At 33.0% G+C, this 24,411-nt stretch overlaps 1 protein-coding gene across 1 annotated transcript; it reads left to right on the forward strand.

Moving 5' to 3' along the window:
- The first annotated feature begins 1,243 nt into the window (after positions 1-1,243).
- On the forward strand, positions 1,244-17,541 carry LOC135137003 (blood vessel epicardial substance-B-like). Its single transcript, XM_064066529.1, has 6 exons — positions 1,244-1,602; positions 6,476-6,766; positions 6,811-7,162; positions 15,976-16,302; positions 16,352-16,782; positions 16,841-17,541. The coding sequence occupies exons 3-6, from the start codon at positions 6,819-6,821 to the stop codon at positions 17,014-17,016; spliced, it is 1,278 nt and encodes a 425-aa protein (XP_063922599.1). The 5' UTR covers positions 1,244-1,602; positions 6,476-6,766; positions 6,811-6,818; the 3' UTR covers positions 17,017-17,541.
- Positions 17,542-24,411: the final 6,870 nt, after the last annotated feature.

Genomic DNA, 24,411 nt, shown 5'->3' on the forward strand with positions numbered 1-24,411 from the left:
TAGTAGTCATATAACAATACATATAAAGAACAACTTATTTCGCTTTTTTTTTTTTTTTTTTTTTTTTTTAAGTGTTGCATGTTGGGCTTATTCGAATCCTTTTTCGATGGTCTTTTTTTCGACCTGAAAAAATTTTTACGTAGCGACCTCGAAAAAACTAGAAATGGCTCCTGTATCTAGGTCGATGTGGACAGAATCGATTTTTTTGAGCAAACTTATGCGTTCGTTCCAGAAGAAGGTTTTGATGTATACAACCGATATTCTATCTCTTACCATTTGGACACTAGAAACTTTTGCCCTTTTCTCCCTTATTTTCAACTTTTTTGAAAATTTTTTTTGCTCAACATATGGCTTAATTTTTTTAGCTTTTCCCCGTTCCCCTGAGCCGACATGCTACCTCTTACCGCTTACGAACTATGACGTTTTTTCGTTATTACTACTAAACGGTAGCAAAAAATATTTATTTTGCTAAGTGGACCTATAGACTGTTCACTCAGAAATATTTTGGTACAAAAATATATTTTTTAAGTTTTACCGTTTGGGCGCCACAAACTTTTGCCCTTTTCACAGTCATGTCAAAAGTTAGCGAAAAACCGTCGACGGCTGTCGATATTATTTGTTTTTGTCAATCTTTTTTGCTCTATACACGAACCTCCTATCTCTTACCATTTTCGAGTAACAAAAATTTTTTCTATTTAAACGGTAGATACACCTATGAGTCATAATCATTTTTACACACGATTAGATAGTACTTCATGAATATGCATTTGATTTTGTGGAAAAACAAAATTTTCAAAATTTGGATTTTTTTTTTGAGATTTTTTTTGTTTTAATTTTTCTTTGGATTCTTTGAATTTTTTAAATTTTTTTTTTCACCAAAACTTCTAATTTACTTTCCTACTGCTCAAGGAAAACTTTTTTTCGAATTTTGACAACCTTTTTTGACAAAAATTGTTGCGCCCCAAACTCAAATTTTCACATATTTAATTACATGGACCTATTGATTATTCATCCAAAAATATTTTGACACAAAAAACAAATTTTTAACTAATTCCGTTTGGTCACCACAAACTTTTGCCCTTTTCTCCGAAATGCTAAACTCAAACTAAAAACCGTCGACACAGGTGCATGTGTTTCGTATTTTAGGAACTTTTTTGTTCTTTGCACGAACCTCGTATCTCTTACCGTCTTCGAGTAAAACATTTTTTTTTTATATTTAAACAATTATTGCACCTCCAACCCACATTTATTTTTACACAAATGTGTCATTAGTTTATAGGGATGCATTTTTATTTTTTTAACAAACTTTCTGCCCTTTATCACCCTCAAGCGATAATTCTTTTTTTTTAATATTTCCGAATACGTCCCTGTCTATTGCGACAAAAGCGTCCAGTTCCGTAAGAATTTGCTGAAACAGCATCGCGTTATTTCATTCTGTGTTGTAATAATGACGGGCGGCGTGTTTCGGTTTATGAATTTTACCGTGAAAAGATTTGGGAAAAAGGTGGTTTTGTTGAACTAAATGGTGGCTTCTGTGAAGTGTGCGTGTATTTGAATGTTTTCGAGGGAGAACGGATGATTTTATTGCCTGTTTTCAATGTCGTAAGTAACAATTTTTTTAATTTTTAACAACACACTCGCCTTCTGACATTTGAGATTTTATTCTAATAATCACGGACAAATAAGCTTAAATCGGCAGAAAGTTGCTGATGAACATTTATTTATTAAGAAAATAACAGGAGTTTTGTCGGAGCAAACACGGCTTTTATTCGTTGCTGTTATTCCCAATTAAATAATTTTAGATGAGACTGGGGAAAATAATACACCAAACGAAATAAACAATATTTATTATAATTTCAATTACAGCTTAAGATTATACAAACTAGTTCGTATTTTATACATTTTAAGAAACTAATAAGTTTTAAATTTAAATCTAATTTACGACGCAGTGGTTTAACCGCAATGTGCACAGTTATTTAACTGATTTTCTTTGCTGAATAATTTTCAATTCTGAATCCAATTTTTCGATTGTTTCTCTAAATTTTCGCTTCTTCTCCATCATTTTTTCGATTAAGGGCTTTATTTGCAATTCGAAACGTTCCACATTCATTTGAAATCTTTTAACATCGTATAACCAAGTATTAATTCGGCTTTCTTTATCATTTATTAAGAAAATAACCGGAACTTTGTCGAAACAAACACGTCTGTTATTCATGCCAGTTTGCAATCAAATATTTTTTACATGAGACTGGGGAAAATAATACACCGAACGAATTAAATAATATTTATTATAATTTCTATTACAGCTTAAGATTATTCAATTTAGTTCTTATTTCATACATTTTAATTGCTTCTTTTAAATAACTAATTCGTTTTAAATGTAATTCTAATCTACGACGAAGCAGTCTAACTGCACTTGATTTGTTTTCCACATGAACCAATGCCTTCTTCATTCTTCGATAAATTCGATATTGATGGTTCGACCGATCGGACCTCTATTTACCAAGTACAATTTCAAGCCGTTCACGATCTTCTGGTTCAGATCGCTGATCACTGAGTCGGTGAATTTTTCGGTAAATCTCTGTGGAAGTATCGTTCTAGACTCTTCAAGTTGCACAAATATCTTGTCACCGTACTTTGTAGACAGTTTACTAAAATTTTTTGTTAAAAATTTTTTATTTTCTTCTAAAGTTTTCGCACTCACAAAAGCTTGCAAGTGAGACTCTTTATTCAAGGTAGAAATGAAAGATGACATTTCTAAGTGTTAAATAATTGAATTCAAAAAACTAATTAATTCTTACACACGAATCCATCGACTTTTATACAAGTATAAAACGGAAGTGGGGATGCGAGATTGCGTCCGAGATCCCTCCCCGACCTAAACGAAAAGAGGGGATAGATCTCGAGATGAACGAGGGCAATAAACGACCAAGGTCGAGCAACGACTAGGTCAACGATCGCCCGATGAAAAGTAATGGGGGAGCTGGACCAGCTGGCAAGGTCAGCCACGTGCACCGACAAGCTCGACAACAAATGAAAGGTCAATGACCGCTCGATGAAAAGTAATGGGGGAGCTGGACCAGTTTGACCTCATTTGACCTGGTCTAGAACCCCCACTATATAACTACTACTGTATGACTTTATTTACATATTTGAGGAGAGGGAACCTTCAAAAGACTTCAATTCAGCAGGGAAGGGTGGTATTTCTACCTCATTAGAACCTCTACCTCTTATTCCTGAAACTTCTGAAAGTCCAAATTTTTTTAACACCGACACCGACACCGACACTGATCTGAACATAGGCATGTAATCCCACGAGTAGTGTGGGGGATACTTCTCTACAAATTTACCATTTTTAAGCATATTTTTAATACCTTGTCATGAAAAAAAAAATACATATATATGTTAAGGAAAAATTGAAAAATAAAACCCCGCCCACCCACCCTCGTCTCAATTGTGGTGACTTTTTTATTCGTTGTGTTTCGAGTCGGAGCTTATTTCCAAAATGCTTATTTCTCTACAAGAATATATCATGTGGAACAGGTTTTTAAGCATCATGTTGTTGAAAGAAAGTCAAGAAAAAAAGCCAAATAATAAGCCCCAACCTCAAAAGTGATGAATTTTTCATTCATTGTCAAATCGTGGGCGGAGCTTAAAGATAAACATATATTCAGAAAACAAGGCAAAATTTAAGCCCCACCCAGCCGCCATCAACAACATGTTTTCAAGTGTGGTGGGAAAAAAGAGACTGTGTATCCCCCTCCCCTAGTATGTCAACAGGGAAGTGTGGGGTATAAAATTTACCATTTTTAACATGTTTTCAGTCTTTTGTTGTGACAAGAAGACTATGTATATTAAGAAAAAAAAGCAAAATTGAAGCCCCGCCCACCCGCCCCGTCTCAATTTTGATGATTTTTTTATTTGCCGTGAGTCCAGAGGCGGAGCTTAATTGCAAAATCTTTATTTCTCGACAATAAATTACCATGTGAAACATTGTTGTTGTTGTTGACATACTAGGCCCCTCCCCTAGTATGTCAACAACAACAATGTTTCCCATGCTAATTTATTGTAGAGAAATAAAGATTTTGCAATTAAGCTCCGCCTCCGGGCTCAGGGCAAATAAAAAAAATCATCACAATTGAGACGGGGTGGGTGGGCGGGGCTTCTATTTTTTTTTTTCTTAATATACATAGTCTTCTTTTGACAACAAAAGACTGAAACATGTTTAAAATGGTAAATTTTATGTCCCACACTTCCCTAGAAATTTACCATTTTAAGCATATTTTTAGTTTCTTGTCGTGCAAAGAAAACAACGTACATGTGTTAAGAAACAAAAACAAAATAAAAACCCCGCCCACCCACCCTCACTTCAATTGTGCTTACTTTTTTTATTCGTCGTGAGCCGAGGGGCGGAGCTTAACTGCAAAATGCTTATCTGTCCATAAGAATCTATCATATAGAACACGTTTTGAAAGAAAACCATATAAGTCGAAAAAAAATGTTTTAAATAAGCCCCACTAGCTCGCTACAACCACAATTGTGATGAATTTTTCATTCGTTGTCAAAGTGTGGGCGGAGCTTAAAGATAACATGTATTCAGAAAAGAAGGCAAAATTTAAGCCCAACCCAGCCGCCGCCAACAACATGGTTTCACGTATGGTGGGAAAAAGAGACTGTGTATCCCCCTCCCCTACTATGACAACAACAACGTTTCACATGGTAATTTGTTGCAGAGTAAATAAAGATTTTGCAATTAAGCTCCGCCTCTGGGTTCACGGCAATTAAAAAAATCATCACAATTGAGACGGGCTGGGTGGGCGGGGCTTCTATTTTTCTTTTTTTTTCTAAATATATATAATCTTCTTTTCACAACAAAATACTGAAAACATGTTTAAAATGGTAAATTTTATATCCCAAACTTCCCTAGAAATTTACCATTTTTAAGCATATTTTTAGTTTCTTGTCGTGCAAAGAAAACTACGTACATGTGTTAAGAAACAAAAACAAAATAAAAACCCCGCCCACCCACCCTTATTTCAATTGTGAAGACTTTTCTTATTCGTCGTGAGTCGAGGGGCGGAGTTTAACTGCAAAATACTTATTTCTCAATAAGGATCTATCATATGGAACACATTTTGAAAGGAAACTATATAAGTCAAACATTTTTTTTTAAATAAGCTCCACCAGCTCGCCCCAATCTCAAATGTGATGAGTTTTTCGTTCGTTGTCAAAGCATAGGCGGAGCTTAATTGTAAAATCGATATTCCCCGACAAAAATTTACGATTTCAAAGAAGTTTTAAGTATCTTGTCGGGAAAAGAAGATAACATATGTTCAGAAAAAACGGCAAAATTTAAGCCCCGCCCACCCGCCCCCATCTCAATTGTAATGATTTTTTTTATTCGTCGTGAGTCGGAGGGCGAAATTTAATTGTAAAATTCTTTTTTCTCCACAAGAAATTACCATCTGAAACATGTTTTTAAGTACGGTGATTTATTGTATCACAATTGAGATGGGGCGGGTGGGCGGGGCTTCTATTTTTCTTTTTTTTTTTTTTCTTAATATACATTGTTTTCTTTTCACAACAAAAGACTGAAACCATGTTTAAAATGGTAAATTTTATACTCCAAACTTCCCTAGAGATTTACCATTTTTAAGCATAGTTTTAGTTTCTTGTCGTGCAAAGAAAACTACGTACATGTGTTGAGAAAAAAAAACAAAATAAAAACCCCGCCCACCCACCCTCATTTCAATTGTGATGACATTTTTTATTCGTTGTGAGCCGAGGGGCGAAGCTTAACTGCAAAATGCTTATTTGTCCATAAGAATCTATCATGTGGAACTCGTTTTGAAGGAACACTATATAAGTCAAGAAAAAAATAAGCCCCACCAGCTCGCCCCAACCTCAAATGTGACGAATTTTTCATTCGTTGTCAAAGCGTGGGCGGAGCTTAATTGTAAAATCGATATTCCCCGACAAAAATTTACGATTTCAAAAAAGTTTTAAGTATCTTGTCGAGAAAAAAGATAACATATGTTCAGAAAAGAAGGAAAGATTTAAGCCCCGCCCACCCACCCCTATGTCAATTGTAATAATTTTTTTTAGTCGTCGTGAGTCGGGGGACGAAATTTAATTGTTAAATCCTTTTTTCTACAAAAGAAATTACCATCTGAAACATGTTTTTAAGTATGATGAATAAAAAAAATCATCACAATTGAGATGGGGTGGGTGGGCGGGGCTTAAATTTTGCCTAGGAAGTTAAATGTGTAGACGGGCAAAATTGTGAATTCGCTCTGACATCTTTAAGTTTAAGACTGTAAAATTATTGAGCAGATGCTAACGTGAAACTTTTACGTTTTACGAAGCAAACCTTGAGTCAAATATCTGAAATTGCCCCTGCACGGCTGTGACGAATTAAGTCGTCTTATGGCACTTAGTGTGCAATAACGGCGGCTTCATTTCAAGTCATCCCTAGTCCGTCCCTGCCCCCAACGCCGACGTAACAGCCCGCTATCGATTGGACGAATACAATGAGGCAGTCGTCCAATTCGGGCGCTTTTCCTCTAATCTCGAGAAAATCCCTGTGTGTTCTTCTGGGAAACAGTAGAATGGGGCGTGTCGATGAGGTTACACCGCACGCCGTTCCAATTTTCTCCTAAATATTTGAGCGCAAAACAACAATCCGCGACGATGCACCTACCGAAGCCGTCACCGAGCATATCATCAACCAGAACCATCGAGAAGACCTGATAATAATATGTCCAAGGTGAGTGCCCCATCGAGGTGATTTCGGCTCAACTCTCATTCTAGGAAGCACAATGGAAGTTCCTTTGATCCAGTCGAGGACTCACATGTCCAAAATCGTCATCAAAACCAACTACTCCACGAAGAAGCCGTCGACGATGACACCACCGAAGAACTTCACGTATCTGCCGGAGAACGCCACCTGGAGCAGCACGGAGATCTACAATCTGACCAACACCTCGGACTACGACTACGACTTCCAGACGTTCAACACGAGCGCAGGGGCGGAGGGGGATTCCTGGGCCCTCTGCAAGGAGTGGACTCCGGCGCAGCACCCGCTTTTCCAGACGGCGAACTTCTTCTTCGCTGCCGCTTTCTTAGTGCCTAGTAGCTTTAAACAGAGCGTTCTCATCGTCAGGTACGTCGAAGGTGCTTTGTCGTAAATTTTTAAGTCATTTCGAGATACGCAGAACATAAACATAGCACATAATGCGTAATCCGGGGCTACGAAGCCAAAAATCGTTAGAAGACTGTTATTTTTGTGGCGTCATTATCGGGTTTTCGGTAAAAGGTAAACATAAAGTTGTATGCTTTGATATAAAAAGCGTGGCTCGGGTTTGCCAATCGCGGTCACGCAATAATGACCTGAAGGAGTCCTGGGGTGTTTTGGCATAATATTGCTGGCCTATTTCGACACACTCAAAACAGTAACATAATCCATTAAATGATGACTGATTTTTTTCCATTCCTAGTTCTAAGGAAAATCTGTGAGGCAGGAAAAGACCCATTTTTTCTTTGCTGATCCCACGAAGATATGTCTTCCCGCCTCGCACATAAAGCGTGATTAAGTACTTCGTCAAAGCCGCGGTTTAAATAAATTGTAAAGCTTTCAACTTTCAACACTCGACGAAAGAAAATCGCGAGATCAATACCGAGACCGAGAACTAAAGAAAGCATCTTCTTGAGTTATTGAAAGGTAGTTTTTTGGGAGAACTCTGGTTGATATAGACGAGGAAAGTTTTAAATTGATCTGTTGGAAGTTTTTAGCTGAAAGACATGTGATGTTCGTGGTGATACAAACTTTTGGTCTTTTTTCATAAATCAGATGTCATTTTTTTTTTGTGAAACGATGTGAAAAATTTCACTATTCATGTCCACTGCTAATATTTTCCTTTCTTAGATTTTTCCTTTTCAAGAGATGCTTTAATCTTGGCTAAGACGGTGTTCTTTTTACACCATTTTCGTTTTTCTGTGTATGATCCATAACTCCCAAAGCTTTAGCTTGACGTCTATTTCGCTATTAAATTGGTTGGTCTGCCTTGTTTCATGGCGTTTTTCTTGTTTTGTCTACGTTCCCACTGTTTGTTTTCTATTTTTAAAATGTGGTAATGTCCTTTTCGTGCTCCCTCTTCCTCTTTCTTTAGTCAATACTGGAGCCTTCTGAATCGGAATAGGACAGCAACAGTAATAAAGTAGATGAACCACTACGGTGTGTATATATGGTTGCCTAACTATTACATTTTCTAAAGCACTTCAGTGGTTCAACGTTTGGTTTTTAAAACCGCCAGTGTACTTAACATCACTTCGTACAGCTGTCACTAAAATTAAGTCCAAAAATTCTCAAAATATTAACGAACTGATTCGAAAAATATAGCGTGTTTACAGTCATAATCAAAATTTCAGAAAAAGTTGGTCTCGATTCCGCAAAAACGATAGAAATTTTCGAAGGAACAAAGCCGAAGATGACTTTTGGATCTCCAAATCTACATGATTCATTCCCAAAAATGGTCGAAAATGTCAAAAAAAGAGTATTGAAAAATTGGAATTTTGAAACAGTTGCGAAAAAATTCTCAAAAAATTATAGAATATAGATCTTGATCTACTGATTCGAAAGATATAATTTTCGAAAATTACTTCTGGATGTCGAAATTTGCAAGAAAATATTTGCCTGATTTTCGAAAGTGTCAAAAGTTGAACTTTTGGAAAAGTCGTCAAAAATGGCTGAAAAAATTCTGGAATGTAAATCTTGACATACTGTTTCGAAAAATATATCGTGTTAATAGTCCCGGATCAAAATTTGCAAGATATTCGGTTTGTTTACTATCGGTTGACGATTCGGAAATGACTTCTGTATGTCCATGACCAAAATTTTAGAAAAAATCGGTTGGACATCTAAAATGTTTTAAAATATTAAAAATTGCACTATTTCAATTGGCGATTTTGAAAAAACGGTAAAAATTTTCGAAGAAACTAACCCGAAAATGAATTTTGGAAGTCAAAATCTACAAGGAAATATCTTTAGTTAATTTTCGAAGGTGGTCAAAAATGGTGGAAAATGTCAAAAAGGGGAGTACTGAAAAATTGGAATTTTGGAAAAGTTGCAAAAAAATTCTCAAAAACTTATGAAATCTTGACCTAGTGATTCGAAAAATGCAATGTTCATAGTACCGGAGCAAAATTTCAAAAAAATTCGGCTTGAAAATGGAATTTTTTGAAAATCTTAAAAGTTGCAATATTTTAATTGTCTATTTTGGAAAAACGGTAGAAATTTTCAAAGAAACCAAGCCGAAAATCACTTCTGGATATTGAAATCTATAAGAAAATATCTACCTGATTTTCAAAGGTGGTTCAAAAATTGTCGAAAATGTTAAACTTTGAGCTTTCAGAAAAGTTGTCTAAAAATTCTCAAAAAATTCTGGAATGTAGATCTTCATGTGCTCATTCGGAAAATATAACGTGTTTAGAGTCCATGATCAAAATTTTAGAAAAAGTCGGTTGGAAATATAAAATGTTTTAAAATACCAAAAATTGCACTATTTTAATTGGCGATTTTGAAAAAACGGTAAAAATTTTCGAAGAAACGAAGCCGAAAATGACTTTTGGAAGTCAAAATCTACAAGAAAATATCTTTAGTTTATTTTCGAAGGTGGTCAAAAATGGTCGAAAATGTCAAAAAGGGGAGTACTGAAAAATTGGAATTTTGGAAAAGTTGCAAAAAAGTTCTGAAAAACTTATGGAATTTTGACCCAGTGATTCGAAAAATACAATGTTCAAAAAAATTTGGTTCGAAAATGGTATTTTTTGAAAATCTTAAAAGTTGCAATATTTTAATTGTCTATTTTCGAAAAACGGTAGCAATTTTCAAAGAAAGGAAGCCGAAAATCACTTCTGTATGTTGAAATCTATAAGAAAAGATCTACCTGATTTTCGAAGGTGGTTGAAAAATTGTCGAAAATGTCAAACTTTCAGTTTTCAGAAATGTTGTCTAAAAATTTTCAAAAAATTCTGGAATGTAGATTTTCTTGTGGTCTTTCGAAAAATATAACGTGTTTAGGTCCATGATCAAAATTTTAGAAAAAGTCGGTTGGAAATGTAAAATATTTTAAAATATCAAAAATTGCACTATTTCAATGGGCGATTTTGAAAAAATGGTAAAAATTTTCGAAGAAACGAAGCCGAAAATTATTTTTGGAAGTCAAAATCTACAAAAAAATATCTTCTTCCCTTTTCGTCCTTATCGTCCTTTTTCGTCTTTCGTCCTTTTTCGCCCTTTTGGTCCTTCTTCGTCCTTTTTCGTCTCCTTTCGTCCTTGTCTTCCTTTTCGTGCTTTTTCATCATTTTTCCTTCTTTTCGTCCTTTTTCGTCCCTTTCGTCATTTTCGTGTTTTTCGTCCTTTTTGTTCCTTTTCGTCCTTTTTCGTCCTTTTCGTCCTTTTCGTTCTTTTTCCTCCTCTTTCGTCCTTTTCGTATTTTTCGTCATTTTCGTATTTTTCATCCTTTTCGTCCTTATCGTCCTTTTTCGTCTTTATTATCCTTTTTCTTCCTCTTTCGTCCTTTTTTGTCCTTTTTTCATCCTTCCCGTCCTTTTTCGTCTTTTTCGGCCTTTTTCGTCCTTATTATCCTTTTTCGTATGTTTGTCTCTTTCGTCCTTTTTGGTCTTATTTTGTCAGTTTTCGTCCTGTTTCGTCCAGTTTCGTCATTTTCGTCCTTTTTATTCCTTTTTGTCCTTTTTCGTCCTTTTCGTAATTTTTCGTCCATTTTCGTCCCTTTTTGTCCTTTTCGTCCTTTTTCTTCCTTTTTGTCCTTTTTCGTCCTTTTCGTCATTTTTCGTCCTTTTTTGTCCTTTTCGTCCTTTTTTGTCCTTTGCGTCCTTTTCGTCCTTTTCGTCCTTCTTCGTCTTTTCGTCCTTTTTCGTCTTTTTTCGTCCTTCATCGTTTTCGTATTTTTCATTCTTGTCGTCATTTTTCGTCCTGTTTCGTCCTGTTTCGTCCTTTTTCGTCCCGTTTCGTCCTGTTTCGTCCATTTTCATCATTTTCGTCCTTTTTCTTCCTTTCCGTCCTTTTTCGTCCTGTCTCGTCCTTTTTCGTCATTTTCGTCCATTTTCGTCATTTTCGTCCTTTTTCTTCCTTTGCGTTCTTTTTCGTCCTTTTCGTCGTGTTTGTCCTTTTTCGTGCTTTTTCGTCCTATTCGTATTTTTCATTTTCGTATTTTTCGTCCTTTTTAGTCCTTTTCGTCCTTTATCCTCCTTTTTCATCCTCTTTGTCCTTTTTCGTCCTTTTCGTAATTTTTCATCCTTATTCGTCCTTTTCGTATTTTTCGTCATTTTCGTCCTGGAATGTAGAAATTGACGTGCTGATTCGAAAAATATAGCGTGTTTATAGTCCAGGACCAAAATTTTAGAAAAATTCGGTTTGAAAATGAATTTTTTTTTTTTAAACTTAAAAATTGCAATAATTCAGTAAACGATTTTGGGAAAACGATTGGAATTTTCGAAGAAACGAAGCCGAAAATTACCTCTGGATGTCGAAATTTACAAGAAAATATCTAGCTAATTGTCGAAGGTCATCGAAAAACTGTCGAAATTGTCGAAAGTTGAGCTTTTGGAATAGTTGGCAAAAAATTCTCAAACTATCCTGAAATGTAGATCTTGACGTACTATTTCGAAAAATGTAGCGTCTTTATATATATATAGAAAGTGAGATTTTAAAAGTCTAAAAAAAATTGTCATATTTTAATTAGCGATTCTCAGTAAACGGGAGGAATTTTCAAAAAACGAAGCCGAAAATTACTTCTGTATGACGAAATCTGGAAGAAAATGTGTTTAAGTAACTTGCAAACGGTTTCGTAAAATGGTCAAATAGTCAAAATTTGGAATTTTGAAAAATTCAGCTTTTGGAAAAGTTATCCTAAAATTTTCAAAAAATTCCGCAATTTAGATCTTGACATAGTGTTTTGAAAAATATAGCGTGTTTATAGTCCCTGACCAAAATTTGTGAGAATTTCGGTTTGAAACTGGAATTTTAAAATTATTAGAAATTACCAAATTTCAATTGACAATTCTGTGGAAATGTAAGAAAATTTTCGAAGATTCGAAGCCGCAAATGGTTTCTATATGACGAAATCGGGAAGAAAATGTCTTTAACTAACTTGCAAACGTTGTCGTAATATGGCCGAAAATGTCAAAATTGGGAGTATTGAAAAAAATAGCTTTTGAAAAAGTTGTTCTAAAATACTCAAAAAATTCTGTAATGTAGATACTGACATGATGATTCGAAAAATATAGCGTGTTTATAGTCCAAGACCAAAGTTTCAGAAAAATTTGCTCGAAATTAAAATCTTAAAAATTGCAATATGTTCAGTTGGCGATTCCGCAAAAACTATAGGAATTTTCGAAGATGACTTTTGGAAGTCGAAATCTACAAGAAAAATCTCAAAAAATTATGGAATCTTCATCTACTGATTCGAAAAATATAATGTTCACAGACCCGGATCAAAATTTCAGAAAAATTTGGTCTGAAAACTGAATTTTCAAAGAATCTTTCAAAATTTGCAATATTTCAGTTATACATTTTGGAAAAACGGAAGGACTTTTCAAAGAAACGAACCGAAAACCAGTTCTGGTTATGGAAATCTACAAGAAAATATGTATCTAATTTTCGAAGGTGGTCGAAAAATTGTCGAAAATGTCAAAATTTTATTTTTTGGAAAAGTTGTCAAAAAATTCTCAAAAAATTCTGGACTGTAGATCTTGACGTACTGTTTCGAAAAATATATCGGATATAAAGTCTCGGATCAAAATTTGTGAGATATTCGGCTTGAAAATGGGATTTGAAACGTCTTAGAAATTACATATTTCAATTGGCTATTCCGCAAAAATTATAGGAATTTTCGAAGAAACAACGCAGAAAATGACTTTTGGATGTCGAAATCTATATGAAAATATCTTTGGTTAATTTTCGAAGGTGGCCAAAAATGGTCGAAAATGTCAAAAAAGGAGTATTGAAAAATAGGAATTTTGGAAAGGTTGCGAAAAAATTCGCAAAAAAATATGGAATACAGGTCTTGACCTACTGATTTGGAAAATATAATGTTCATCATAGTCTCGGACGAAAATTCCAGAAAAATTCACTTTGAAAATGAAATTTTTTAAAAATCTTAAAAATGGAAATATTTCAATCGTCGATTTTGGAAAAAGGATAGGAATTTTCAAAGAAATGCAGCCGAAAATTACTTCTGGGTATCGAAATGTACAAGAAAATATCTATCTAATTTTCGAAGGTGGTCGAAAAATTGTCAAAATTGTCAGAATTTTAGTTTTTGGAAAAGTTGTCAAAAAATTTTCAAAAAATCCTGAAATGTAGACCTTGACGTACTGTTTTGAAAAATATAGCGGATTTATAGTCCCGGACCAAAGTTTGTGGGATATTCGGCTTGAAAATGGGATTTGAAACGTCTTAGAAATTATCATATTTCCGTTGGCGATTACGCAAAAATCATAGGAATTTTCGAAGAAACAAAGCAGAAAATGACTTTTGGATGACGAAATCTATATGAAAATGTCTTTGGTTAATTTTCGAAGGTGGCCAAAAATGGTCGATAATGTCAAAAAAAAGAGTATTGAAAAATAGGAATTTTGGAAAAGTTGAAAAAAATCTGAAAAAATTATGGAATATAGATCTTGTCTACTGGTTCCAAAAATATAATGTTCATAGTCCCGGATCAAAATTTCAGAAAAATTTGGTCTGAAAACTGACTTTTCAAAAAATCTTTCAAAATTTGCAATATTTCAATTACTGGTAGGAATTTTCAAATAAATGAAGCCGAAAATCAGCTCTGCTTATCGAAATCTACAAGGAAAAATATGTACGTAATTTTCGAAAGTGGTCGAACAACTATGGAAAATGTCAAAAGTTGAATTTTTGGAAAAAATTTCAAAAAATTCTCAAAAAAATCCAGAAATGTAGATCTTGACGTACTGTTTCGAAAAATGTAGCGGATTTAAAACGTCTTAGAAATTACCATATTTCAGTTGGCAATTCTGAGGAAACGGAATGAATTTGCAAAGAAACAAAGCAGTAACTGATTTGTGGATGTCGAAATCTACATGAAAATGTCTTTGGTTAATTTTCGAAGGTGGCCAAAAATAGTCGAAAATGTCAAAAAAGTATACTGAAAAATTGGAGTTTTGAAAAAGTTGCGAAAAAATTCTCAAAAAATTATGGAATTATTGACCTACTGGTTGGAAAAATATAGTATTCATAGTCCTGGATCAAAATTTCAGAGAAATTCGATTTGAACATGGAATTTGTTAAAAATCTTAAAAATTGCAATGTTTCAATTATCGATTTTGAAAAAAAAAACCGTAGAAACGAAGCCAAAAATTACATCTAGAAAATATCTAGCTAGTTTTCGGAGGTGGTCGAAAAATTGTCGAAAATGTGAAAAATTGAGATTTTGGAAAAGTTTGCAAAATATTCTCTAAATATTCTGAAATGTAGGTCTTAAACTATTGTTTCCAAAAATATAGCGTGTTTATAGTCCTGGGCCAAAATTTGTGAGCTATTAAAGTCTAACAAATTACCATATTTCAATTGGCGATTCTCAGGAAACACGAGGAATTTTCAAAGAAACGAAGCCAAAAATGACTTGGTCGTAAAATGGTCGAAAACATCAAAAAGGAGAGTATCGAAAAATTGGAATTTTGGAAAAGTTGCCAAATAAATTCTCAAAAAATCAAAATTTTCAGAAAAATTCGGTTTGAAAATGGAATGTTTTCAAAAGTCTTAAAACTAGCAATGTTTCAGTTGTCAATTTTGGAAAAATGGTAGGAATTTTCAAAGAAACGAAACCGAAAATCACTTCTGCTTGTCGAAATCTACAAGAAAATATCTACCTAATTTTTGAAAGTGGTCGAAAAATTGTTGAAAATGTCAAAACTTGATCTTTTGGAAAAGTTGTCAAAAAATTCTCAAAAAATTCTGGAATATAGATTTTGACGTAGTGTTTTGAAAAATCTATCGTGTTTATAGTCGTGGACCAAAATTTGCGAAATATTCGCTTTGAAAGCGAGATTTTAAAACTCGAAAAAGTACCATATTTCAATTGGCGATTCTCAGAAAACAGGAGGAATTTTCAAAGAAACGAAGGCGAAAATGACTTTTGTACGCCAAAATCTGGAAGAAAATGTCTTTGGCTACATTTCAAACGTTGTCGTAAGATGGTCGAAAATGTCAAAATGAGGAATTTTGAAAAATTGAGCTTTTGAAAAAGTTGTCTTAAAAATCTCAAAAAATTATAAAATCTTGACGATGGGAATTTTCGACAAAACGAAATCGAAAATGACTTCTGCATGTCGAAATCTGCAAGAAAATGGCGTTAACCAAAATGTCAAATAGGTACCTGACCTTGACCTGACCTAACTAGCGTAAACTGACTTGAATTCTCTGACCTGACTGACTTGGCTTGACCTATCTTGACTTAACCCAACTTAAATTAAGTTGACCTGACCTGACCGAACCTAACCTGATCTAACACTCTCTCTTTAACAATTAGCGAACAGGATAAAGAGAGTGAGAGAAAGAGAGAGAGAAAACGAGAACGTTTTGTTCTATCGTATTTATTTTAAAATAAAGTAAACCAACATCGACCCGTGGAAGCAAAAAAAAATCAAAACATGTTATTACTAAAAGCGGCGAAAATAAATAAATATCATAACAACTTGATGGACAACAATCGTGACAGTTGAGTGACAATAATAACAAGAATTACTTAAAGACACGCGATTCTTTGATTAATACATACACAGTGGTTACTCTATCTTATTGTTCCATCGTCAATAAAGGGTTCCCGAAAATGACACTAATGGTAATTGTTTAACTTCAGCTATTAATTTTTTGTCTAGACACCATTTCTATTCCATTTATATTACAACTGTTTTTTTTTTTAATTTCAGGGCTCTCCTGTCAATTGGTTATTTCTTCTTAACAGTTTGGGGAGGAGTAGAAGTCTGCGCCCCCGACATCCTCCTCTGGAACTCTCTTCTCGTCATCCTCAACCTAACACACACCGCCTTACTAGCCTGGAGATTCCTTCCACCCACTCTCACCCTCGAGTTAACCGATTTATACATGAAAGTCTTCAAGCCGCTGCGAGTAAGCCGCAAACACTTCAAAGAACTGGTCAAAGAAGCCAGAGTGATGACGCTAGAGCGGGGAGACATCTACGCAGTAGAGGATGTCAGCCCGGCCGACGAAAGACTGTCTATTTTGCTCAAAGGAAAGTGAGTACCCTTCACACTTAAAACCACAAAATAACCAACCAATTTCCAGACTGCGCGTAACTTGTGATGACACACACCTGCATTTCATCAACGTTCACCAGTTCGTCGACTCCCCCGAATGGGAGTCGAACCACGAACAATCCGACGACGTTTTCCAAGTGACCATCACCGCTGAAGAAGACAGTGTGTACTTATGCTGGCCTCGGATGAAGCTGGAGCGGGTCTTGAGGCACCGACCGGTGCTCAAAGTCATCCTGGACTCCATCATAGGTAAAGACATCACGCAGAAACTCTACGCCTTGAACGAGCATTTAACCGGGCTAAGCGACGAGCGCAGCAGGGGCCGTAGGGACGAAATTTGGGCCAAAGCCCACAACCGCAGCATGTCCATGGACGCCGTCAACACCGGCACCACCGGCCTGGTGCGCTCGCAGGCTTACAAGGTCTCCCACAGGAAGAGTTCGCTGAATTCCACCGAAAGTGAGTAGGCAACCAGCAATACACGGGTGTATAGCTGACTGACTGTTTTGTTTGTTAGTGGGGTCCCTCGGCAAGCTGCAGACCCAGTGCTGGGTGCCGCTGGTGGCCAACCAGTTCCCGGCGACGTCGCCCTTCATGGGCCAGTCGAACCTGCGCATCCCCGAGGTGCACTCCAACAAGCGCTCGTTGCGGCGGAAAGAGCGCGAGGTCAAGTTCGAGAAGCCAGCCAAATGAGACTCTAGTGCGTGCGGGGTTGCAGAGGAATTTTCACATTCTGACGTTGGTAATAGTGTTAAAATTTACTCGATGTTTGCGTTCGTTTTATAACACGAATCAGGCCTTAATTTCGTGCACTCTCATGCTAGATATCGATCGTATCTTTCTTTATTCAAGAGTTGTTGATTCATATAAGCTACATGAAATTGACCACAAAATTGTGCCTTTGGTGCGCATAAGGGAGACGTTCAGAGGTTATGTTTCGGTTTAAGTGGAGTATCATCGTTTTACAGCACGCATTCATCTCGGAAATAGCAATCAAACCAGATTATTATCAGTAATTCCACAAATTTGCCTTCCAATCAAAAACTTCAATTTTAACTGTAGCGGTTTAAGGGAGACTACCTATAGGGTTTGCTACGAATGTTTTATAAACTGCTGTAATATATTATATTATAAATGTTAGCGATATTTATATGTGTATATATTTATATTTGTATGTTTATATCTGTCGTGTTTATAAGTTATTAATAAAATTGTTTCTTTTACCACTGTTAAACCGAGTATCATTCGAAACTCCCGCCAAAAACTAGCCGGTTTTTAAATATTTCAAAGTTATCTTGATTTCTTTCTCGTTCCTTGATATCTCATGTCCTAACATAACCTCACTTTCTCCGACTATCCATAATACCAACACTAGAAACCATGTTACAGCAAAAGCAGCATAACATTATTGCCATTTATACTTTCAATACCTAACAGAATCTTTTTTTTTGTTAAAAACTTAATTTTATTTGGTAAAGTTGCCCTACATTTTATTTATCGTTTCAAATTTAATAATTTAATAAAACAACAAATTCATAAATGTGGAGTTCGAACTCAAAACTCTTAAATTAATCTCATTAATTGTAAGAAATTATTTGTAGCTATATAACTAAACACTAGAGAAGATGTTTCCAAATTTTGATCCTTTTTTAAAAGTTAGTCATCAGTACTTGCTAAGATAAAATCGTTTTGGTAGTGATATACCTTCCAAGAAAAGAGAGGGTGGGTGGGCGGGGCTAGTAGCTGCCACGATAAGACTGATTTTGGCAAATCACATACCCTCTAAGAAAGGAGAGGGTGGGTGGGCGGGGCTAATAACTGCCAAGATAAGACTGATTTTGGCGAATGACGTATCCTCTAAGAAATTACTAATCACTAGAGCCTAAAACTAGAACGTCAAGATTGTTTTAAATTTTCCAAAAAAAGGGGTTCCAAAATTAACTCAAAAACAAGTCAGGTCAGAATTTTCCAAAAACAGAACACCAAACTCCCCCAAAATTCTCAGTTTTTCGAAATTTTAGTTTGGGGGCTTTTCAGTTCTATTTATTATTCAATTTTTGGGTTTTACATTTTCTCAATTTTTCAATTTCTGGGTTTTCAGTTTTTCTCTTTAATTTTACGATTTTTAAATACTTCGATTTTTCAATTTTTGACTTTTATAAACCCTTTATTTGTCGATTTTTCAATTAATTGATTTTTCAGGTTTTTTGTTTTTTTTCTATTTTTCCAGGTTTCGATTTTTTCAACTTCGCTTTTTTGATTTTTCGATTTCTCAATTTTTCAATTTTTTAATTTCTCAGTTCTTGGATATTTCAGTTTTGGGATTTTTCAGTTTACTTATTATTCAATTTTTCGATCTTACGATTTTGCAGGTTTTTGATTTTTCAATTTTTCGATTTTTTTAAGGTTGCGATATTTCGACTTCACTTTTTTGATTTTTCGATTTCTCAATTTTTCGATAATTTAGACCCTCAGTTTTTGGATATTTCAGCTTTGGGATTTTTCAGTTCTTCGATTCGTCAGTTTTTCTTTCGTTTTTCGATATTTCAGTTATGGGATTTTTCAATATTTCTAATCTTGGATTTTTCCATTTTTGATGTGTCGACTTTTTACTTTTTCGATTTTTAAATTTTAGATTTCTCAATTTTTTGGTATTTTAATTTTTCAATATTTAAAATTTTAGATTTTTCAATTTCTCGATTTTTTATTTCAGTTCTTCGATATTTCCGTTTTTCATGTTTTCGAATTTTTCAAATGTTTTCATTTCTTAATCAATCTATTTTTCGACTTCCCGGTTTTAGATTTTCTGTTTTTCAATTGTTGTTTTTTCAATTTTTCGGTTTTTCAATTAATCGATGTTTCGATTTTCCCATTTCTTGACTTTCGAGGGTTTCCATATTCCTGAATTCTTTAATTTTTCGATTTTTCAGATTTTTGATTTTTTATTTTTTAATTTTTTTAAGGTTTCAATTTTTCGACTTCACTTTTTGGATTGGATGATCTATTGCTCAATTTTTCGACTTTTTAGGTTCTCAGTTTTTGGATATTTCAGTTTTAGGATTTTTCAGATTTCCCATTTTTCAGTTTTTCTTTCATTTTTCAGTTTTTCGATATTTCAGTTTTGGGATGTTTCAATATTTTGATTCTTCGACTTTTCAATTTTTGGCTTCTGGAGTTTTCGATGTGTCGATTTTTTTACTTTTTCGGTTTTTCAATTTTTCGATTGTTTAATCTTTCGATTTTTCGACTTCCCGGTTTTAGATTTTCTGTTTTTAATTGTCGTTTCAAATTTTTCGATTTTTCAATATTTTGATTTCCCGATTTAGTTTCCCATTTTTAGTTTTTCTTTCATTTTTTAGTTTTTCGATATTTCAGTTTTTGGATTTTTCTATTGCTCAATTTTTCGACTTTTTAGGTTTCCAGTTTTTGGATATCAGTTTTCGGATTTTTCAGGTTTTCCATTTTTCAGTTTTTCTTTCATTTTTTAGTTTTTCGATATTTCAGTTTTGGGATTTTTCAATATTTTGATTCTTTTACTTTTCGATTTTTGGCTTCTGGAGTTTTCGATGTGTCGATTTTTATTACTTTTTCGGTTTTTCAATTTTTCGTTTGCTTAATCTTCCGATTTTTCGACTTCCCGGTTTTAGATTTTCTGTTTTCAATTGTCGTTTTAATTTTTCGATTTTTCAATGTTTTGATTTCCCGATTTAGTTTCCCATTTTTAGTTTTTCTTTCATTTTTCAGTTTTTCGATATTTCAGTTTTTCGATATTTCAGTTTTTCGATATTTCAGTTTTGGGATTTTTCAATATTTCGATTCTTCGACTTCTTAATTTTTGACTCCTGAATTTTTCGATGTGTCGATTTTTTTACTTTTTCGATTTTTCAATTTTTCGATTTTTAAATTTTAGATTTTTCGATTTCTCGATTTTTCATTTCAGTTCTTTAATATTTCAGTTTTTCAAGTTTTCGAATTTTTCAGATGTTTTGATTTCTTAATCAATCGATTTTTCGACTTCCCGGTTTTAGATTTTCTGTTTTTCAATTGTCGTTTTATCAAATTTTCGATTTTTCAATTTTTCAAATTTGACATTTATAAAGTGTCAATTTTTTTATTTTTCAATTAATCGATGTTTTGATTTTCCCATTTCTTGATTTTCGAGCGTTTCCATATTCCTGTTCTTCAATTATTTAATTTTACGATTTTTCAGGTTTTTGATTTTTGATTTTTTTATTTTTTGTTTCAATTTTTCGACTTAACTTTTTGGATTTTTCTATTGCTCAATTTTTCGACTTTTTAGGTTCTCAGTTTTTGGATGTTTCAGTTTTCGGAGTTTTCATGTTTTCCATTTTTCAGTTTTTCTTTCATTTTTCAGTTTTTCGATATTTCAGTTTTGGGATTTTTCAATATTTGGATTCTTCGACTTTTCGATTTTTGGCTTATGGAGTTTTCGATGTGTCGATTTTTTTACTTTTTCGATTTTTCAATTTTTCGATTGCTTAATCTTTTGATTTTTCGGCTTCCCGGTTTCATCAGTTTCATATTTTTACAATGTATCAATTTTTAAATTTTTTGATATTTGAATTTTGTAAGTTTTTCGGATTCACAGTTTTTAGATTTTTCAAGTATTGACTCTACAGTTAACAGATTTTCCAATTTCTTGATTTTTCAATAATACGTTTTGTAATTTTTCGATATTACCGCTATTCGATTTTACAATTTTATACTTTTACAATTCTTTATTTTTGAAATTTAATTTTTTTTTACAGTTATTTAATTTTTCAATTTTGCAATTTTACAAATTTTCAATTTTTTGGATTTCAATTGTTTAAAATTGTGATTTGAACTTTCTAAGTTTTTGATTTTTCGGTTTAATTATTTTACAGTTTTTCGTTTCCAAAATTGCCGATTTTTTATTTTTCAGGTCCCCGTATGTCGTTGTTTCCATTTTATATTTTTTTTTATTTTTAATATTTCAAAATTTTGACTTCCAATTTTCCAAGTTTTTGATTTATAAGTTTCATAATTTTACAATTACTCGATTTTTCAATTTTTTGATATTTGAATTTTTTCGATTTCAAAGTTTTTAAATTTTTAAATTTTATACTTTTACAATTTGTTATTTTTGAAATTTAATTGTTTTTACAGTTATCCAATTTTTCAATTTTGGAATTTTACAAATTTTCAATTTTTTGATTTTCAGTTCTTTAAAATTTTGACTTTAATTTTTCAAGTTTTTGATTTTTCAATCCCCGAATTTTGTTGTTTCCATTTTGTAATTTTTTTGATTTTTACTATTTCAAAATTTTTATTTCTAATTTTTCAAGTTTCAAGATTTTTCAGTTTCATAATTTTGCAATTTCCCGATTTTCCAATTTTTTGATATTTGAATTTTAGAAGGTTTTCGGTTTCAAAGTTTTTAGATTTTTTAAGTTTTCGCTCTATAGTTATCAGATTTTCCAATTTCTTGATTTTTCAACTTAATGTCTCAGTTTATTGTTTTGTAATTTGTCCATATTAACATTATCGGATTTTTCAATTTTATTATTTTACAATTTTTTATTTATCCAATTTTTCGATTTTAGATTTTTTAATATTTAAAATTTTAGATTTTTCAATTTCTCGATTTTTCATTTCAGTTTTTCGATATTTCAATTTTTCAAATGTTTCGATTTCTTAATCTTTTGATTCTTCGACTTCCTGGTTTTAAATTTTCTGTTTTTCAATTGTCATTTTGTCAAATTTTCGATTTTTTAATTTTTCAAATTTGACTTTCACAAACTCAATTTTTCGATTTTTCAATTAATTGATGTTTTGATTTTCCCATTTCCTGACCTTTGAGTGTTTCGATTTTCCTGTTCTTCAGTTCTTTAATTTTTTGATTTTTCACGTTTTTGATTTTTCAATTTTCGATTTTTCAATACATATTTTTATTTTTCGACTTCAGTTTTTTGATTTTTCGATTTTTCATTTTTTAGATATTTCAGTTTTAAGATTTCTCAATATTTGAATTCTTCGGCTTCTCTATTTTTGACTTCTGGATTTTTCGTTTTTTCAATTTTTGGATTTTCAAATTTTAGATTTTTCAATTTTTCGATATTTTAATTTTTCAATATTTCTTAATGTTTGGATTTTTCGACTTCCTGGTTTTAGATGTTGTGTTTTTCAATTTTTCGATTTGTTAATTTTTCATTCCCGATTTATCGAGATTTGATTGTTCAGGTTTTCGATTTATCAGTTTTTCAATTTTTATTTTGGCCTATTTCGGTTTCTCAGTTTTTCCAGTTTGCCATTTTTTCGTTTTTTGATTTTTCCGCTTTTCCAATTTTTCAACTTTTAACTTTTTGTTTGTCGATTTCTCTATTTTTCGATTTTTCGACTTCATCACTTTTCGATTTCTCGTTCTTTTGATCTTTCAATCTCTCAATTTTTCAATTTTTCGAATTTTTAAGTTTTTTGTTTCTCGATTTATCGAGATTTGGATTTTTCGTTATTTTGATTGCCAATTTCTCAATTTATAAATTGTTCAATTTTTAACTTTTCGATTTTCGATTTTGGCCTATTTCGGTTTCTCAATTGTTCGACTTTTCGACCCCACGATTTCTTGATATTTTGATTTTTCGATTTCTCGGTTTTTCGATGTTTCGATTTTTCAGTTATCCGATTTTTTAAATTTGGGAGTTTCGATTTCTCGATTTTTCGTTATTCGGTTTTTAAATTTTAGATTTTTGAATTTTACATTTTTTCGATTTTCTGATGTTTCATTTTTCGATTTTCAGTTCTTCGATATTTCGATTTTTCAATGTTTCGGTTTTACGATTTTTTAAGGTTTTGATTTTTTGGTTATTAGATTTTTCGATTTTTCGAATTTTCGATTATTTTAATAGTAGTTGCTAAAATAAGACTGATTTTGGCAAATCACATATCTTCTAAGAAAAGAGAGGGTGGGTGGGTGGGGCTAGAACGTGCTAAGATAAGACTGATTTTGGCAAATCAGATACCCTTTAAGAAAAGTGGGCGGGGCTAGTACCTTCTTAGATAAAACTGATTTTGGCAAATCACATACCTTCTAAGAAAAGAGAGGGTGGGTGGGCGGGGCTAGAAGGCGTTAAGATAAGACTGATTTTGGCAAATGACGTGTCTTCTAAGAAATTTAATTAAATTATTATAAGAAAAGACACTAGAGACTCCAAAGCCTTTCAAATTCTTCCCAAACAAGAATACCTAGAAGCCCAAGATTGTCTTAAATTTTTCAAAAAAAAAACGGGGTCCCAAAATTAACTCAAAAACAGGTCATATCATAATTTTTCAAAAATAGAATACCAAAGTCCCTCAAAATTGTTTTAAATAATTTACAAAAGAATCTCCATGGGGTCCCAAAATAATACACCGTGGATATCCAAGAGTCTCCCGAATTAAAAAAAAACACTCCGACACTCTAAACTCTTTCAAATTCAAAAAAAATAAAGCACCAATACCTCATAAGATTTTTTTAAGTTCATCAAGCAACAAAACACCAGATTCCTTTAAATTTATCTGAAATTGAAACACAGGGGACTTATAGGATTATTTTCAAAATTTGTGTTATGTATAACATTTTGTGGAGAAATAAAAAAGGCATTTGTTTTAATTATTAGAATTTTAAAATATGGATATTTCAATTTTTCAAATAGAAAACCCCGCATTTTATTACTGCATATGATTCTATTTTTGTTCTTTATCTTTTTTGCTGAGAATTTTCTACATTTAGAATGTTTTATAAACACCCTGTATATTAAAATATGATTTAATCGATACCAGAGCATTATTTATCCTTCCACAAAATATTGTAAGATGGACTCTAAAAATAACCTTACGTACCTGTTGTACGACTGAGTGACCGCCGATCAAATGAAAAAAATTATACTATGTATTTATCCGCATTCAAATTTAGGTTGGCAACAATGAATTTTTTAAATCAATTAGCACATTCGATTGGTGGATTTTAAGGTACCAAATTTAAAACGTATGTGTTTCCAGATATGATACAGTTAACATTTTAGATGCATAGTACCATTCTAACAGCTTATGATTTTTAATAATACCAAT

The sequence above is a fragment of the Zophobas morio genome, unplaced genomic scaffold (genome assembly GCF_036711695.1).
Source record: "Zophobas morio isolate AGI-343-1 ecotype UQ-CSIRO unplaced genomic scaffold, CSIRO_AGI_Zmor_V1 ptg000028l, whole genome shotgun sequence".
Lineage (NCBI taxonomy): Eukaryota > Metazoa > Arthropoda > Insecta > Coleoptera > Tenebrionidae > Zophobas > Zophobas morio.

Excerpts from the sequence above, each read along its gene's own strand:
- LOC135137003 (XM_064066529.1), top strand. The coding sequence starts at position 6,819 with ATGGAAGTTCCTTTGATCCAGTCGAGGACTCACATGTCCAAAATCGTC. Across the intron at positions 16,303-16,351 it reads TCTATTTTGCTCAAAGGAAA|ACTGCGCGTAACTTGTGATG; the intron begins GTGAGTACCCTT and ends ACCAATTTCCAG. Across the intron at positions 16,783-16,840 it reads TTCGCTGAATTCCACCGAAA|TGGGGTCCCTCGGCAAGCTG; the intron begins GTGAGTAGGCAA and ends TTTGTTTGTTAG.